We start from the raw sequence: 18,053 nt of genomic DNA on the forward strand, positions 1-18,053 counted from the left end.
TTGCAACCAGCTTCTTCAGGCGGTAGCCAGAATTGTGAAGAAGTCCTCTTCTCTCGGCCCCTCATCCCTCTGTTATCTAGATCCCTTCTCTCATCTATCTCGGTCTTTGTTTACAAATCCGACTCATCTGTATCTCTATCCTCTCCTCCGTCTAAATCTCTTGTTACCTCTTGTCGCGGCTGTTTTTGGGTCGTGCGGCACGTTTGTTGTCAGTTGCCATCGTGCTGATTTTGAGCGTTAGTCAGGACCTCTTGTTTTGCTCAACACGCAGAGTAGAGTACTCGCTAGGTAACTGGTCACACAAAGCCAGGGTAGAACCTTCCCCATCACAGCGGCTGTTCCTATTGTTTTGAAGGTGCTAGAGAGTACGGCGGCGGTGATGACACTCACCAGATGAGTGGAGACCTTGACGTGCATCTTGAGGGTGTAGATGAAGCGGGTGTATCTTCTGCTCTCGAGTGACGATGGACGACGCGAGTGGCAGAGTTTCCGTGACCGCTGTCACGGTGCCCACTTCACTCCGGAATGCCGTGGTTGCTCTGCAGGTCACCAATGACGGGCTCGAGCTGAGCGACATTAAGACCCTGACTCTGTACGATGGAGTCTGCCAGGTGTGTGACTCAAGGCCCAATGGACTCTGCAAACTCAAGGTGAGAAAAGGTGGAACGTTGGAACAAAATTTCAATTGACAAATTGAATCCATCGGTGCCTACATTTTTGCAACTCCGATTAGCATGGCTGGCTACGTACGGCGCGAAATAAGTTAAAGTCACGTACGTCCAACACGCTCCACAAACTGAACGGCTGCTTCAGATGCACGTACGGGGGAGGCTGTGTCACGAGTTTTGTTTTCTGTTTTTGGAATTTCACTTTCGCAGGAAAATACCTGCAATATCGACGGACTGTGCTATGGAGAGGGACACATCAATCCCACAAGCCCGTGCCTGCTATGCAGGCCCGATGTGTCCAAGTTCACCTGGTCCCTGAATGAGAGTAAGAGGCATTTAAAGTGCAGAAGTCCGTACACTGAATTTCATCAGCGTGGACCGTGGCATTACAGTGCACATGATCGATAGGTTACTATATTATGCACAATGTGTAAGTCACCTGTCACCATTTTTTATCTGACCAGTTTGGGTAATGTGCAGTCCTCCAGTCAGCGGTTGAAATTCGACATTCCTAGGGCAGGGGTCAGTCTGCATGCATCAACCGCTCCTCACTCCCCACCAACGTCAAACTAATTTTGTTGATCCCAGGGAGATGAGTCAACCACCGAAGGGGATTTGAGCTTGGGCCCTTGTCTGCGGAAGGGAATCAAATGCTCACAACCCGGGGTGCCGCTACACACAAGCAAACCAAGCAATTTATTAGGACCCCAAGAGGCTCAAGAGGCCTTCGATTCATGAAAAATAGAGGGACGCACCGAATATCAACACGAATTCAGATCCTAATAGACGAAGTCAATCGAAAAAATTGAATGAATCTCTCTCATCGAGAGTTGTCTGCGGTTCTTATCGGTCATTGCACTGCAGCTGTCTCATCTCTTTCTCTTTTCTCCCATCCCATTGGCATGGCTGGCTACTCACGATGCGAAATGAGTTGTACATACACACATCTTGTTACATTTCGATTTAAAGCTTTCGTGACTGCAGGGATTCATCTTCTTGGTTCTTTCGGTAAAGTCAAGTAGAAGGGAAATAATAAAATAATAAAAATGAAACATAATAAAATACAATTCTCACGACGTTTCGGCCACAACGCAACGGCTGCTTGACTCTCTCTGAACTCCCCGCCGCCTCTGCTTGCCTTGTGGCCGAAACGTCGGGAGAATTGTATTTTATTATGTTTTATTTTTATTATTTATTATTTCTCTTCTACGTGACTTTACCGAAAGAACCAAGAAGACGAATCTTGTTACATCTCCTGCATCTTTTGTCCACAGTCCGCTCCTCATCTCACTTTTCTATTGCCTATAAATTTGTTCATCTCACTCGGGGTATATACATTGAGAATGACCCCCCACCATGCACCAGCACCGCCACCACTCACAGTGCACAGTGGAGGTGGTGGTGTTGACGGCGATTACCCGTTGACTGCTGCCACATCTCACCTCGCCGGCCACGCTCTGCCGCCCAGACAACCAGGCCCCCGAGCTGCAGACGGGCCTCGAGCCGCTGCACACGTTCGCCGGAGAGGGCTTCATCTTCCAGCTACAGGCCAGCGACCCCGAGGGCTCGGCCGTGCTCTTCACGCTGGAGCTGGGCCCTCCGGGGGCCTCGATCACGCCGGGAGGCCTCCTCATGTGGGATGTCCCGGCCCTGCCCGGCCCGGGCCCCGGCGGCCGCTCCGAGGAGTTCCGGCTCACGGTGGCCGACGAGTGCGCGGCCGAGAGCCGCGTCGTCGTGCAGGTGCCAACTCTACGCGCTCGCAGATTTGACCCCGTGCTTGTATCGCTGCAGCCTGAAATCCAGAAAAGGCTGGCTGATTCCGCTGCGCAGGGTTTCGCGGTTGTGCTGTCCGGCTCTCCCGACGTGGTTTTGGGTTTGTAGCCGTGTGTTGTTTGGCACGATGTCTGTTGTTTTAGCTCCACATGCTGTACGCATCTTCAGGAACGGAATTAGTTTCATTTAATGAAATATTTTTTTATTCAACTGAACATAAATTCAGAGCTTTTATTTTCATAATTTCACTTGTGCAGGTCGCCAGTAATGTGAATTAAATTGTCACTTTACATATTGAATCACTTTTCATAACTTGTTGCCAATTTTTTTTTACTCAAATGTCAGCAGTTAATACAGGAGTCGTTTACACGGGAAAGCCTCATTGAGTCTCAAAAGTCTTGCTTCACAAGAGCCCTGCTTGTGAATATTGCCGCAATGTTTTTCGGCAGTAAACCACATCATACGAGGAAAACCCATGCATGTGAAGGGAAAGCAGTTAATTGCCTTACAGCACATGGCAAACGTTTTATATATATATATCTAAAACTATTTAAAATATATAAGCTATATATAATGTTTTATTAATATATAAAATATATTTCTATGTATAAAACTCAAAGGCTCGTGGTCCCTTGCGAAGTGGCGATCGCGCCGGCTCGCGGCCGTGACTCTCTCCGACCTCCCCGCCGCCGCCGCGTGTCGCAGGTGGCGGTGAGGCCGTGCGAGTGCGTCAACGGCGGCACGTGCGTCACCAATGTGGGCCGCCCCCCAGGGAGCGGCGAGTACCTGTGCGTGTGCGGCGCCGGCTACACGGGCCCCCGCTGCGCCGGCCACGTGGACGGATGTGCCGCAGCGCCGTGTGGGCCCGGCACGTGCGTGGCCGGCGTGGGCAACTTCTCGTGCTCGTGCCCAGCCGGGCTCACAGGTGGGGGGGCGCCGGGCGCCACGGCGTTCGCCGCGCGGTGCCGTCATCTTGACGAATGCCTCTTTTTAAATCCTTTATATTAAGTTCACTTGCTTGTTTGCTTGCTTGCGCGCTTACGACCGTGCAAATCTTTCGGTCGTTGTTTAACCCACTTCCTGTTATCCAATCGAGCTGACATTTTGCACACAGACTCGTTGTGCGTGACAATTAATTTTCGTGAATTTTTTTTCTCCAAATTTTTACACTTTTTAGAAAAAAAAAATTATTATATTTAATTACCAATTGCTTAATGGTGGCAGGTAATCATCTGACCCATAGGTGGCAGCCATCTCAAGCCAGAGGACGAGAGGACTCTAGCCGCCACGCATATAAAGGATTTATAGTGAAAAACTTTGTTTTTACGGGTTAATTTTTTTGTATTAAAATATTTCTGTATTAAATGTACTCTTAGTTCTTTCGGTAAAGTCACGTAGGTAAAAAATGAAATTAAAATTAATAAAAATAAAATAAAAATCACGACGTTTAGGAGGCAACACAAGTCTCCGTCATCAGGTGGGACCGTCACAGCCAGATTTGCTGCATCAAGTGAACTAAGAGTATGAATACTTGCAGTCACGATAGCTTCAAATCTAGAATGTATTATATGTATTCACTTTATAATGTAATCAATTACACAATATAAGGCAACGTGCATTTCTACGATATGCATATTAAAGGACAGCATTTTCCATTCTAGCCCGAGTGCAATTCGTGCCGGTGATGTTCCATCTGCAGTGTGCCCGTCCTTTACAATCACTCACAGGCCATAGTCACCTTGCAGCCGAGTCACAGCAGCGGTGTCACACCTGCAGGCAGCCTGTGAAGGCTTCCTCACCTGGCTTCTGGGTATACGCTGTAATGCTGAAGTCAATTACCTGGTGACACTGCAGCATTGAATAAAAATGCATTCAGAATCAGAATATTTATTTATACTGGAGGAATCTGATGAACTATAAAGCTCTTTTTCAGTCGGGGCGTGTAAGAACGTTACAACAACAAACAATACAATAATGATTTATAAAAAAATACTTGCTCTAGTTAATCAATTATAATTGTAACTAATTTACCTGCTCATGTCACCTGCAATCAGAAAATCCGATTGGGACCTTACCGCCCTCCTAAACCAGAGCCACGGGACCCCGCTGTGATGTTCATTGTCTATTGTGTTTTTGCTACAGATTTTTATTCTTTTTTTAATACTCCTTGTGATATTTGTGTGATATTATACGCTACCATCATAATTGGCTTTTCAAATTCCAATGTATTTCATGTATTTCTTTGGCGCTCATGAGCTTGCCAAGTAAGCGGGCCATGAGTCTGTTTACTTGGTTGACATTTAACCTTTAAGGGCCTATTCTATCCAATTCATCAGGCCATATGCTCGTACGGCAATCGCATAACCTCTGACTGCACTAAACGACGTGCCCAAGTGCCACCGATGGTGGTTGTTTGACAACCACGGTGATTACGACGACGGTGATTTCGGAGACGCTAGAAACTCGCAGCGGCTTTCATTGACGGCATCCCCACGAATGGCCGCCGCACAACTCCCCACCAACGCAAACCGCCGTCGTACTTTTGTCTTTTTTTGCCGCGATGGTTGACGCCACAGGCCCGGCGTGCGCCCACGACGTGGACGAGTGCCGGGGACGGCCGTGCTTTGCCGCGGTGCCGTGCGCCAACAGCATGGGCTCCTTCCGCTGTGGGCCCTGTCCAGCGGGCCACCGGGGGGACGGGCGCGCCTGCTCGCGTGAGGCCTCCGCACACAACGCTCGCACGCTCGCACGCTCGTAGCAGCAGTGGGCTTTTGGCTGGCCATCGAACAAAGCCGGTCACCGCATCGCGCGCTTTCAGATGCGCTTCTGTGGCCGTCTGGAATGCTCTGCCTTCCGACATTATGAAGCCACTGGGGCTATGAGCTTTTAAATCAGCGATATTGAAAACTCATTTCTTTAGAGCTGCTTTTTGTGTTTCGTTTGTTGTCCTTCCCCCGAAACCTCCAATTAGCACGGTTGGCTACGGACGGTGCGAAAGAAGTTCTACATACATACATACAAATGAGAATCTAGTGCGGCGTGTAAACATCGCCACTGGGGAGACAAAGGCGGCGGGGCGTGGTGCTGGCCACCCACCCCCTTCGTGCGTCGTGCCAGCCTTCACAGGTGCTCGCTAAACAGCACTTGCCCCAACAGTCTTCGAAGGCCTTACGGGCGATGCTTTGTCTTTGCCCAGCCATCACTGCCGGCACCACCACCACCACCATCTCCACCACCTCGAGAGCCCCGTCCACTCGCCCCACCCAAGCGGCGGGGCTGGGAGGGCCCCCCGGACCGGGCACCGGCGGCCACAGGGAAGGCCCCGAGGAGGAGGCCCGGCGCTCCTCCCGGCCCGTGGACGTCGGGACGGCCGCGGCCCCTCACCCGCCCAGCCTGGCAGAGCGAGGGCCCAGCGCGGAGGGAGCGGGGGACGGGGAAGCGTCACGCGTGGCGGCCCAGCACCGCGCGGCACCCGAGCCCGTGCGCCCTGGCAAGTGTCGTCGTGAATGCGGCGGAGTTAGAATGACTCAAGAGCAACTACATCATTAGACCTCCTTTGCCAGTGCCAAAATATAATAATAGTGTTTTTCCCCTTTTATTATATTTTGGTACTGGCAAAGGAGGTCTAATGATGTAGATGCTCACCCCGAGCCCTCATTACTTTCATGGTGCATTGTCTTTGAGCTGGTACGCCTTTTGGCGTCCTCTGGTCGAGCACCAATTGGGTCGAGGCTCAAAAGAAAGCCGTCCTTTGGTGTGGACCAATCAGTTTCAAGGACATGCATATATTATCATAGTGTGTTTTTTGTTTGCATTTGACTGCAAGTATTGTGGTTAATGCAGACATGAATCATTGTAAAAAGGTTTCAGTTTTGTTGCCAGAAAAAAAAGGGGAAAAACCATATTATTAAAGAGCAACTGATGGCCATGTGGCTCTAAGTAGTTTGATCGTCAAAGTAATGTTCCAACGAACAAAAATATATATTTACTCGGTAAGGAATTGGATCAACGTCTTTAGTAGGAACGGTACTGAAAGATGAATTTGTGTGAGTGAGGCTTTTCTGGGTGATCTCATTTCGTGTCAAACCCTCAAGACATCGATCAACGTCACCAAATATGTATGGCACATATAATAATATCACAGGTGACGTACTGGGCAATGGCTTTTTATTCATAGCAGAGGTGATGGTTGGAAGTGAAGTAAACGCTCCCACCATGAAGAAGGGTCAATATATCGTTTTAAACGTTAGCAGTGTTATGGACTTGTGTTTTGAGTTTTTGTTATTTGTGCTTGTTATTGATGTTTTTGTTCAATCTCCACGCGATATTCCACTTGTGGTTTAGTTACAATATACCGCGAGAAATAAAAAATAAAACCACTCCTTTAGGATTGTTTGCTGGAATGCCGCAAGGGGATTTTAATTCACTGGAAAGTTTCAACGTTCGACAGGAAACCGGCGTTCTTTCGCTCACGGCACACATCGTGACTTTTCCATCCCCACTTTTTTCGGCAAACCTGGCAATCCTTAGGCCGCTTGTGTGAATTTGTTTGGCCACGTCAAGTCTAACTCTGCTCATGGTTAAAAGTCTCAATATGTTCTACTCAGCGGTCCGGCGCACTCAGCCAGGCCACGTGGTCCAGGAACGCGAGGGAAGTAAAACGATTCATCGGCCCGCCGTGGCGATTTAATCGATTGGCACGATGTTTGGAGCGAGCCATGGTTCCGATACAGCATTTGTATTTTTTTATCACGTGAACTCTTCATAACGCAACATGTGGGAATATAAAAACGTTGATTCTAGCAGAGGCGACGATACGATGCATACCATTGTTTAAGAGGTGCAGCCTTGCAATTGCTTTGCTCGCGCCATTGCCGGCAGAAGGGCCTCCAGAAAGCCCCTCTGGAGGGTATTTGGCCTACTCTTCCTAGCTGGTTGCATGCCGAGTTGGGTGTGCCCACACCTTGCCCTACCACATGCGACGCAGGCGGGGCGGGATTTAAAAAACTTGCACCGTTGTTTCAAATTCCGTGGCAGGAGCTTAAATCCGGTGACCTCCAGCTTAAGATTTGATGTCGATTCAGAAAATCGTCGCGCATATTTACACCCCCAGCCAACGTGGGAGCGGCGCAGGGAAAACACGGCCGGTGACGCAGGATCTTGTTCTCCGTGTGCTCTTAGAGCGGGCGGGGGGGTCGTCAAACCTTCATGGACTGCTTAGTCGCGTTATTGATTTAAGCGCCACCGTTTCGTATTAATACACGCATCGCGGCTTGAGAAATATTAAGTTTTTACCAAATTCGGAAGAAAAAAAATGCCTCCTCTTGTTACTCTGGTTGCCGGACCCCAGTTTTAGAGCGAGCGGTTCTTAGCGCGAGCACGCACACGCAGCGCTGTGCCCCTGTGTGGACAAGATGACCGTTGTTTGACGGCCGTGACCTTGCGCGACTCTTTGTGTTTCCCAAGAGCGCGTGGCAGGCTGCGCCGGTAACCCCTGCTTCCCCGGTGTTCCGTGCCACGAGCGCAGGCCGCCTGCCGCCGGCACCGCGTGTGGCCGCTGTCCACCAGGGCTTTATGGGAACGGCCGCACCTGCACCAAGCTGCCTGGCCGAGGTGAGCGAGAGGCTCGCGGTCCGCCCGCACGGACTCTGACAATATAACAAGCGACGGGGCATGCAGCCAGCGCGTGGCGGTTAGCGCATGCGACCCAGAGGCCGCCGTGTTAGATTTGCCGACGCAGCAGTTGAAACCAACGGTGCGCGTTTCTTAAATCTCGACGACCCCCGCCTCCGTCCACCCAGCGTTATAGAATGGGTCAGTCGATCGGCACGGTCGCGCTGTAAAGAGTGGAAACTTCACGCCTCCTCCAAGATGTCTCACCGACGTGGAAGAGTGGGCCAAGTTAAGCTCTTATCAGATTTATTTCGACTGGAGGAAACCGATGAGGTGTCCAAGATGGGCGGGTCAGAACGTTACAACAACAAACAATCCAAAAAAAACACGATTTGAGTGCAAAGTACAGGAAAGTGAAACAAATCGCTTAAAAAATATACAAATGAAACTAAAATGTTTTTATCTTACCAGGGGCTCACTAGAGATCTATCTCACAGGCACACACCAATGCTCTGACACAATGCCACGGGGCTGCCGATAGACTCATCAGCACGATACCGAGGAGTGCTTTACAAGTTTGCCCGAAGGCCAGGGTTAATTTTCATCGTCACTCTGACATGAAATTGTTCATCCGTTGACGAGTCGTCCCCTTGTTTCAGTTCTCTCCCCATCCGTGCTCCACGTTGCATTTTATTTAGTAATTTTGTCACGTGGCATGTCACAATACAGTGGCCCACAGCTTTCGATTCTGCGGTGCTGGAAGTAGGCTTGCACTGAATCGTCATTATCATTCTTAAGCTCACGGTGTATGCATCGAATCCCGAGTGTAAGACTCAACGTCTATTTTCATAATATATATGCGTTAACCTTGACCACTTGACCCCTCTAACCGCTGGAGGCCACTATAGTCACCATATTATATATTGATTCGTGGATTGAATCGCAACCATGAATTGTAGCAATTGTGAGGGAGGCGGAGTTATGACAGGCCTCGCAGAAAGTCCTGGGAAATGTGTCTGAGCATTGACAGGAACACGTGTTATGGACTGCATAATGCATGTCGTGAACACGTGCTCCTGCAGGATTTAACTTCATTTATATTTTACACCTTCAATTTGAGGAGGTGATTTAATCTTCCGAGATTGTATCACCTTCGGCGATGATTTTCTTAAAGCAATGGGTGTGCTTACAATTAAAGCGGTGGTTGCCCTTTGTCAAAAGAGTCTGGTTAATTGCACCTTTTATAATTGAACGTTATACCATTTCCTCTTTAACGGCATAAAATGAACATAATAGGACCCCTATTCTTAGCACGAATAAGTCTCTCGGCTGGGGGTCTGGGAATGCGAAACCTGCGCAGGTTTCATATGCACAGGAAACACCGTAAACTTTTATAAGCAGTGCAGCAAGCGGCTGGTGGCTTGTAAATGTCCCATTCCTGAGAATCCATGCGCTGCGGGGAGCAGCACCCTTACTCGTGCCCTTCCTGCCCACCTGGAATCCTGATGATTCGCTTGTGTAAATGTCATGCTTGAGCTGTGGCCGTCGGTGCTGTTTTCACGGTCATTTGAGACGTAAATGTCCCCGTTTGTCGTCGTCCCCCGCCCCCCCGCCTGACCCAAGGTCCTCACGAGACACGGCTGCCCCCCGTGCGGGCCGTTGTCGCCCACCACTCGCTGCCCGGAGCACCAAAGCCGTCGCTTGCGGTGCAACAGAGGCCGTCCTCCGGGACGCTTAACCGTGGCTCGGCGCACACGGGCGACCCCGGCACGCACGGGCGGTCAAAACACGCTCAGCTGGGCGTTGCGCCCAAAACCGCCGGGTCCCTGACTGGAGCGCCATCCGTCGCCGACCACGAGAGGGGTCCTTCGCCCGCGGCATCCGAAGCGCTGGCGCCGCCGCCCGCCGTTGCGCACGGGAAGAAAGCGGCCGCCGCGAACGGCGCCGCCGCGATGACGCCACCTCCTCCGGGCTTGACGCATCAGCATAATGAGGTGGCCCCGCGCCTCGGCAAGGCCGGGCTGTCGTGCGCCGACTCGCCGTGCTTTAAGGGCGTCCTCTGCGACTCCCCGGCCGGCGGCGCCGGATACAAGTGCGGCCGCTGCCCCCACGGCTACTACGGCGACGGCGAGTCGTGTCGAGGCAAGTGCCGCCCCCTGGCCCCGCACCGCGCTCACGCCGCGTTTGCGGCGAGGAGCAGACCCGGCAAATCCGAACGTTCCGCCCGGCTTTGCGTTTGACCTCGATCGTCGTCCTCGGCGAAATTCCCGTAACCTTTGCGATCGCGTTCGATGCTGTCGCCACAGCGCTCTGCCGCTACGCCTGTGGCAAGAACATGGAGTGCTCTGCCCCCAACACGTGCCGATGCAAGCCTGGCTACACAGGCTACAACTGCCTCATCGGTGGGAAAACTTCTCATCGCGTCGCGGTTTCTCTCGAGCGTTTTGTCGGCCGAGTCTGGCGACTTTTGCGTTGCGTTAGAACGACAGCGGCACCCGCCGGCTTGGCGTCAACGGGGCTTGGACCTGTTCCCGTGACCCTGAGCACGTGGCGTCCCCTTCAGCCGTATGCAGGCCAGACTGCAAGAACCAGGGCAAGTGCGTGAGGCCGGACGTGTGCGAGTGCCCGCTGGGCTACAAGGGGCCGATCTGCGAGGAAGGTGAAGCTTCGCACGACGCTCGCTCCTTCACGGGCTGCCTTGTCCTCGCACCTCCAGACTCTTGAGATTGCCCCCTCGCTGCTCTGATGACCACGTGACAGAACGCTTTTCCCCTCCGCCCGTGCTGCCACTCGGCTTGATTTTCACGCAGTGGAGTGCACACCGGCCTGTCAGAACGCGGGCGCCTGCGTCGCCAGGAACCTGTGCTCTTGTCCCTACGGATACCTGGGCCCCAGATGCGAGACCAGTAAGTTCCAGCTGCTTTTCCCTGTGGCCACTCGGCCAACACCGCTGTGCGTCCCACGCGAAGTGTCGCTCTGCTTTGTGCGAGAGGCCGTCTCTGTCTCGCGGCAGACTGGACGCAAGGTGGCCCTCGCTTTAACCATGTTTGGTTATTTCCTATACATTAGGATTTGTGTTTAAGCTGCTGTGCTAATGCTATTGAGAACATTTATCGTCAAACATTTCCGCTCTTTTACGGGCTCCAGTTCGGCAAATAAGGCACCGCTGAGCTCTTCTGCCCAGAGGCTTGGCCGCTGTTTACCAAAACATAAAGAAATCTGGCAGCCATGACCGTATCCTAAATGCACAGCACAGTTTGCACGGAGCCGCTCTTGAGGAGCGATCGCTAAGCGCTCGCGAGACGTGGCACGCATGCATGCTGAGCCGTGAACCGCGCGCCGCGTGCGTGTGTGTGTGCGCGTGCAGTGGTGTGCAACAGGCACTGCGAGAACGGAGGGGAGTGCGTCAGCCCGGACGTGTGCCGCTGCTCCCCGGGCTGGGACGGGCCGACCTGCGGGAGCGGTGAGAGAGCGCCCAGCTCCGGCTTTGCACGCAGACAACGGCACGCGCCGCCATCAACGGCCGCCAAACACAGGGCTCTGTACTCTAAATATTGCTGCCGCTGCTGCCAACGTTTTTTTTTTATTTTTTACTGAAATCAAAGAGTCGCACTTTGTGACCGGGGGTAATATTGTACCGGGTTCATCTCGGGCTCGTACTGCGTCAAGGCATTTTTGTTTTTGCGTGAAGCCGCCAAACCTGCTCGCGATTCGGATTCATCGCTTTTACGATCCATTTCAGCGTGTCGCCGCTTGAACCGTCTCCTAATGAATGTGCGACAGCCGTGTGCAGCCCCGTGTGCCTCAACGGGGGAGCCTGTGTGCGCCCCGGCGTGTGCCTCTGCCCACACGGCTTCTTCGGAGCCCAGTGTCACAACGGTGAGTCCCGGACCCTCGCGCCGGCTGACGACTTTTCTGGGGGGTCTGTCGCGCCGTCCGAGTGTTCGAGCTAAACGTGCAAATTCACCTGTCCGCCCCCTCCCCCCCGCCCCGCACTTCCAGCCATCTGCAGCCCTCCCTGCAAGAACGGCGGCCACTGCATGCGCAACAACATCTGCTCCTGCAGCGAGGGATACACGGGCCGCCGCTGTCAAAAGAGTGAGCTGGCGTCGTTATCTTTATCGTCGTCGTCATCATGATCATCGCTAATGAAAGCAGAACGATTCTGCCGTGAAAATGTTCGAAATGTCTTTCATTTCAAGGGGATTGTCTGTACGACTGCACGTGCGCAAATAACAATAAAGACAGCATCGTGACGGACACGGTGGGGGGGACACGTTCAATGAGCGCAACTTGCCAGCTTGCCCCTGGCCCAACCCCCCCCCCCCCCCGTGTACTTACACAGCTGTTCAAATATACAACACTTGGCCGAGACGACTACCGCTGGAATCGTAAGTCCGCGAATGGAACTTTATTTGGGCCGACACGAAGCCGTGAGCCGTTCGCTTGGTCGTCCGCATCACACGTGGAGGAAAAAAAACCCCTAAAACAACGCTCGGGTTTTGCGAGCTCAAGAAATATTTATCGACCAGTTAATTTGAGCGCGCGTTGAATTTATATTTTTGGATTGCTTTCAGGAATGCCCAGGCGGCAATGGCGCGCGCGCATAACTGGCAGCGGGCACCAGGCGCCGATTTCAGATTTCGCCGTGGGTCCCCTGTGCTGTGTCTGGCTGCGCAGGCGTGTGCGAGCCCACGTGCATGAACAGTGGGAAGTGCGTGGGACCCAATGTCTGCTCCTGCCCCTCCGGGTTTAAAGGAAAACGCTGCAATCGCCGTAAGTCTCGTCTAATCGCTCGGCAGCGAGCGGTAATTGAAGTGCAATGGGTGATTTAGGAGAGAATGCCTGGGGCTGAGCAAAGGTGAAATGGTCGAGGAGTCTGACCTGGGGAGATGAAGAATACTGCAACCACAGCGGTGGGCAGGATTCTGCTAGAAGCAAGCGCGTCGACGAAAGGCACGTGCTGTGAGGCAGCGGTTGTGCACAGCTTCATTTTTGCGATTCCCTGTTTGCGGAAACAGGATCCTGCCCCTGGAAAAAGGGAGCCATTCCGTTTTCGCGTGAACTTTGTATAAACCGCGCGAAGAATAACCGTAATGAACGGGTATTTCAAAACTGGCAGCTGTGAAAAAAATGTAAACGTCCTCCAAAATGCGGAGTGCTTTTCTGAACAGCGCTCGGCGCTCGTAAACCAGCCACCCTCCTCAATTACAATGTTCACTGTTAAAAAAAGCCGTGGCACATAACACTATGACACTCGCATTCAATATCTTCACTCATGAAACTCTCGTGCGGTTTTAAAGACCCCTTTGTGAAGGTTATACATTTCGAGAATCACCAATTTCCACAATGGCCGCTTTACACGTGGGATCAGACCGGAACACTCAAAGAAAACCCAATGTCCGAGAGGATTGTTTGGATTGCCATCAAACAAAGATGGTCACTTTCATCGTGCACTTTTAGATGCGCCTCTGCGGCCGTCTGGAATGCTCTTTCTTCTGATTTTAGAAAGCTGATTTATTTCGAACTGGCTTTTGTGTTTAGTTTGTTGTCCTTCCCCCACACCTCTGATTGGCACAATTGGCCACGTACTGTGCGAAAGAAGTTCAACATACATCCATAAGCAATTAACAGTTGTATATAAAAGCCAGCAACTGTAGCTGCTCTCCTGCTATAATCTAAATGGCACCTCGCTGCCCTAGCAGGTTGAGTTGAGTCCCCCACACACACACGCACGGTGATCTCCGGGTTCCAGCAGTGGTCTGTCCCGCTGCTAATTACGGGCGGAAGAGTCATCTCAGCCAGAGCAAAGCTCAAATTCTCCGCCACCCACCCAAAACTTTTTCATGGAATACCTTGAGATTTGATAGGCTTATTGTAAGCGCCAAGTGCGGAACATCAATCAAAATGGGTCTTTGTGCTCAGGATACATGTGCAGTGACAGGGAATGCGGCACGATGGCACAGAGCGGCTGGTTGCTGGCACGGAGAGGAATCCGCAGGTGCAGTGGCCCTGTCTGCCAGCAGGAGGTCACGAGCCGGGAGAAGGGGGCGCGAGACAAGGGGAATAGAGGGGACGTGTGGTCAAGCCTGGGAACCTTCTCGTGAGTTCTAGAAGGGGGGCGTGGCCGAAGGCGTAGGGGGGCCACGCGAGGTGGATAGAAGGGGGACCCCCCGAGCGAAGGTTGGGGCTGTTGGTTGGGAGTGGAACCCGTCGTGATGCCGGAGTCCTCGTCACCGGCTTCAACTCGTCAGGCAGCCTGTTAGCTGTAGCGTCTTCGAGTCAGTCACTACACATGCATAAAATGGTAGGTATGAGAATCTATTATGTAGATTGTATGTAAGTAAACATTATGCTAATGTTACATTGAGGCTGATGGAGTGGACAAAACTGTGCCAATGAGAGAAAGCGAAAATTAGAAAGGAGCCCAAGGAGATGACAGAAACAAGACGAGGAGGAAGCGAATCTTAGATCGAATCACGATCTGGAATTGTGACAATTTCTTGAACGACTGGGAGGCTGAATCTTTGCATGCCTAGGCATCAATCATGTGCCAGGATTAATCCACCACCAGATGAAGGCCTCCCAAATCTGTCGGCCATCTCTCACGGCTCTGAAATGTAACAACACACCTAAACTCTTTGGTTGTTTCGGTAAAGTCGCGTAGGTACAAAATAAAGTAATTTAAATCACGACGTGACTTTACCGAAAGAACCAAAGAGTATGCATCCCTGCAGTCACGAAAACTTCAAATATAGATTGACCACACCTAGAATCTGCACACGAGCCGATCTCATCGCTCCATCTCCGGAGGGTTGAAAAAGGTCCCCTCTGACGCGTACATTGCCAGGTTGCGCGCGCTTTATAATGCGGGCACTGTTGCTGGGCCCTTCTTGGCTCTGATGAGGTGGAAGCCTCTGCTGGTTGTGGTTGCTGCCCTCTGCCTCCTTTGCAGCCGTGTGCCTGCAGAAGTGTAAGAACGGTGGAGAGTGCATCGGCCCCAACAGCTGTCATTGCCCCGAGGGATGGGAGGGCATGCACTGTCAAAACCGTGAGTAATTACGCGGCTCTTTGAGCGTTTGTCGCAGTGCAATGAATGGTAATTGAAGTTTAGATTGTGTTGAGCAAGTACCTGGGGGGGGGTGTGCATTTAATCACACGCTTTGGGATATTAGCAAGACTGTGCAAGTCAGCAGCAAGCAGCTTTTCAGAAAAAGATTGTTTCCTGGGTTCTAATCTCCCGAAAGTATAAAGATTGTAAATTAACTTGTCGCGCCTGGGTTCATGTGAACTAGGCCAGATTCATATTCTTTGGGTCTTTTGGTAAAGTCACATAGATAGGTTCAAAGAAAATAACAACAAAATTACCAAAAACTACGACGTTTCGATCGCAACACAAGCGTTCGTCACCGGGAGGACCGCTTGTGTTGTTATTTTCTTTGAACCGATCGACGTGACTTTACCGAAAGACCCAAAGAATATCAATTCCTGCTGTCACGAAAGCTTTAAGTCAAGATTTAGGCCAGATTGTTCCACTTTCCAGCCGAAGTGAAAAATCTACGCGCGCAGTGCTCTCCGTTAGCGATGACACGGGGATGTGTTCGTGCGGCACTGGAGTTGCACAGAACTGGCGACATGGACCGAGGCGCACAACTCCATCGCAGCGCCGTCCTACCCACGTGGCCGAGACCAGCGGGATAGAACCCTTCGTGCCCCCGTGCGCTTGTGGCTTGCGCCGTTATTTCTAAGAGGTTCACTGGGATTTTTCGATTTAAAGCTTTCGTGACTGCAGGGATTCATCTTCGTGGTTCTTTCGGTAAAGTCACGTAGAATGGAAATAATAAAATAATAAAAATAAAACATAATAAAATAAATTCTCACTAGAATTTATTTTATTATGTTTTATTTTTATTATTTTATTATGTTTTATTTTTATTATTTTATTATTTCCATTCTACGTGACTTTACCGAAAGAACCAAGAAGAGGTCCACCGGGTTTGCGCGCGCGCGCGTGCGCGTATTCCGTGTCCGAGATGCCGAGTGAGCCGGGGTTGTTCGTTGTGCCTCTTTGCTCCCCCGCTGTCGCCGCCCAGCCGTGTGCCAGCAGACGTGCAAGTTCGGCGGCCGCTGCACCGCTCCCAACGCGTGCTCCTGCCGGCCGGGCTTCTCCGGGTTCGCGTGCGGCCGCAGGGTAAGGGAACGACGACGACGCCGCCTCGCCCGCGGCCGTTGAAACCCTTTATTGCTGAGCGTTCATTTGGGGAGAATGGTTCTGGTTTTTTTCAGGCTGCTGGTTTCGGATGTAAATCGTTCGGGTGAGAGTCCCCGCTGCCCACGTGAGTCGCTATCATTGCCGCAAGCTGAGCGGAGGAATTATTTTGAGAACTCCAAAAACAACACGGCTGCTCCTGCACATTACCAAAATGAATTTGTTTAAAAGCGCAGTTTATTTTGCTCTTCACGCGAGTCAATAATCATGGCAATAGGGGCCCTGAGAGGCAGTCTGCTGCATGCTCCGATTCAGCATCGGCTTCCCACAGTCGTCACTATTTTGACCCCGGGCTGACGCGAGGGGGCCTGCTGGGATGGGCCCTGCACCATCCAAGTGTCTCTTTGGCCCAGCCAAGTTCACTCTCCCTCGCGGTGTATGACCATTGTCATGGTGCCCACACAACAGGCTTCTGCCCGCTCCCCCGCTCTACATCTGAGAGGAGCTGGACCAAAGGTCTGGTGGGCCCCCACCTGCTCATGACATTTGTTGTTTCCAAAAAACCAAAACGAAATCTCTGAAGAGACCCTCGCCCCCCCTCCCACGGGTCTACAGAGGACTTGTTTGTTTTGCAGTTAGCGGCGAAGCAGGGGAAGTGAATGAAGAGGAGCACGTGCGTGCCAAAATCACCTGCCGAAACAGCAGGACTTGTTGAGAAGAAGGATCTGCAATCAAGCGAGGCTACGGTGCTCATTCACATGGGGGGGGGGGGGGGGGGGTACTCCGATGATCTGCACACACCAACTGCGGTTGGTTTCTGCAGGGTCCTTGGCTTTTTGTAAGTTGTATTTTTAAAAATTGTGTTTGTACTTTGGCCTAACCCTTTGTATGTGGTGGAGTGGCTTACTGGGTGTGGGTGTCGGTCTGGTCACATCTACCTCCGCAAGCAGACCAAGAGGCTTTGAAACCCTCCCCTAGGCGTTTCCCACGTGTTTTTTTTTTTTTTACAAGAGTTGTTAGTTTGGTAGGACAATTTTTCACGTATTTATTTTCACAGGGAACATTTTTACATGCAAGACATCTTAGCCGGTACGTCACCGACTGTGGCATAGGAATCAATGTTTGTTTTTCTCTTTAGAACGCCTGCTGCCACTGAATACCAGAACAATATAAGTTATTGTTAAGCTTTCTTAACAAGTACTCTGTGTTGTACAAAGGGAATTGTACATATCTTCAAGAGATATTGTCTGGAATATCTTAAAACTGCTTAAATGGAGACGACACACTTCATGTAACCGCGGCAATGCTATGTTTTTACCAAACTTAAACACAAACACAAGAAACTTTGAAAAAAAACTGTATATTCTGTAAGATATAAAATAAAGCAACACAGGTATGGTTTTCTTCACTGGTATCTGTAATTTAATAAAGTACTCGTGGAGTAGGTGAAGGTAGGCATGTCGTGATTGCATTGATTCTGTGCACACGTGTGCACACACACAAACACCTCCACAGCTGCTTACATGTTTAAGTTGCACACTTGAAGATGTACCGGCACGTACCACTGCCGTGCGTCTGTGGACGTCGATGCATAGCCAGTATGCATGCGCGTGGGACCTTGATGTCTTTGCCATAAACGGGAAGTGCAGACCGTTGATGGAACATCGGACAGCTCCGGTGCGTGCGGTGCATTTATTTCCCAAGAAAACAGGGGCATTAAAAAAAAAAGCCTGCTAATGGCTTTTCATCGTGTAAAACTGTTGCCCCAAATGGTGAGCCCAGAGACGGGC

The 18,053-nt window shown here is 51.3% G+C and overlaps 1 protein-coding gene across 1 annotated transcript in view; it reads left to right on the top strand.

Moving 5' to 3' along the window:
* The window catches only part of LOC144936254 (von Willebrand factor D and EGF domain-containing protein-like), a 38,135-nt gene extending 21,825 nt beyond the window's left edge, over nt 1-16,310 (top strand). The window contains exons 15-31 of the mRNA XM_078863308.1: nt 546-650; nt 879-993; nt 2,137-2,408; nt 3,147-3,366; nt 5,018-5,155; nt 5,638-5,931; nt 7,908-8,054; nt 9,678-10,196; nt 10,361-10,456; nt 10,618-10,713; nt 10,865-10,960; nt 11,422-11,517; nt 11,838-11,933; nt 12,057-12,152; nt 12,735-12,830; nt 15,010-15,105; nt 16,148-16,310. Of these exons, the coding sequence (XP_078719434.1) occupies nt 546-650; nt 879-993; nt 2,137-2,408; nt 3,147-3,366; nt 5,018-5,155; nt 5,638-5,931; nt 7,908-8,054; nt 9,678-10,196; nt 10,361-10,456; nt 10,618-10,713; nt 10,865-10,960; nt 11,422-11,517; nt 11,838-11,933; nt 12,057-12,152; nt 12,735-12,830; nt 15,010-15,105; nt 16,148-16,287 (2,718 nt within the window). The 3' untranslated portion in view covers nt 16,288-16,310. The remainder of the gene's footprint in view (nt 1-545; nt 651-878; nt 994-2,136; nt 2,409-3,146; nt 3,367-5,017; nt 5,156-5,637; nt 5,932-7,907; nt 8,055-9,677; nt 10,197-10,360; nt 10,457-10,617; nt 10,714-10,864; nt 10,961-11,421; nt 11,518-11,837; nt 11,934-12,056; nt 12,153-12,734; nt 12,831-15,009; nt 15,106-16,147) is intronic.
* Nucleotides 16,311-18,053: the final 1,743 nt, after the last annotated feature.

Source organism: Lampetra fluviatilis, chromosome 1 (assembly GCF_964198595.1).
Source record: "Lampetra fluviatilis chromosome 1, kcLamFluv1.1, whole genome shotgun sequence".
Lineage (NCBI taxonomy): Eukaryota > Metazoa > Chordata > Hyperoartia > Petromyzontiformes > Petromyzontidae > Lampetra > Lampetra fluviatilis.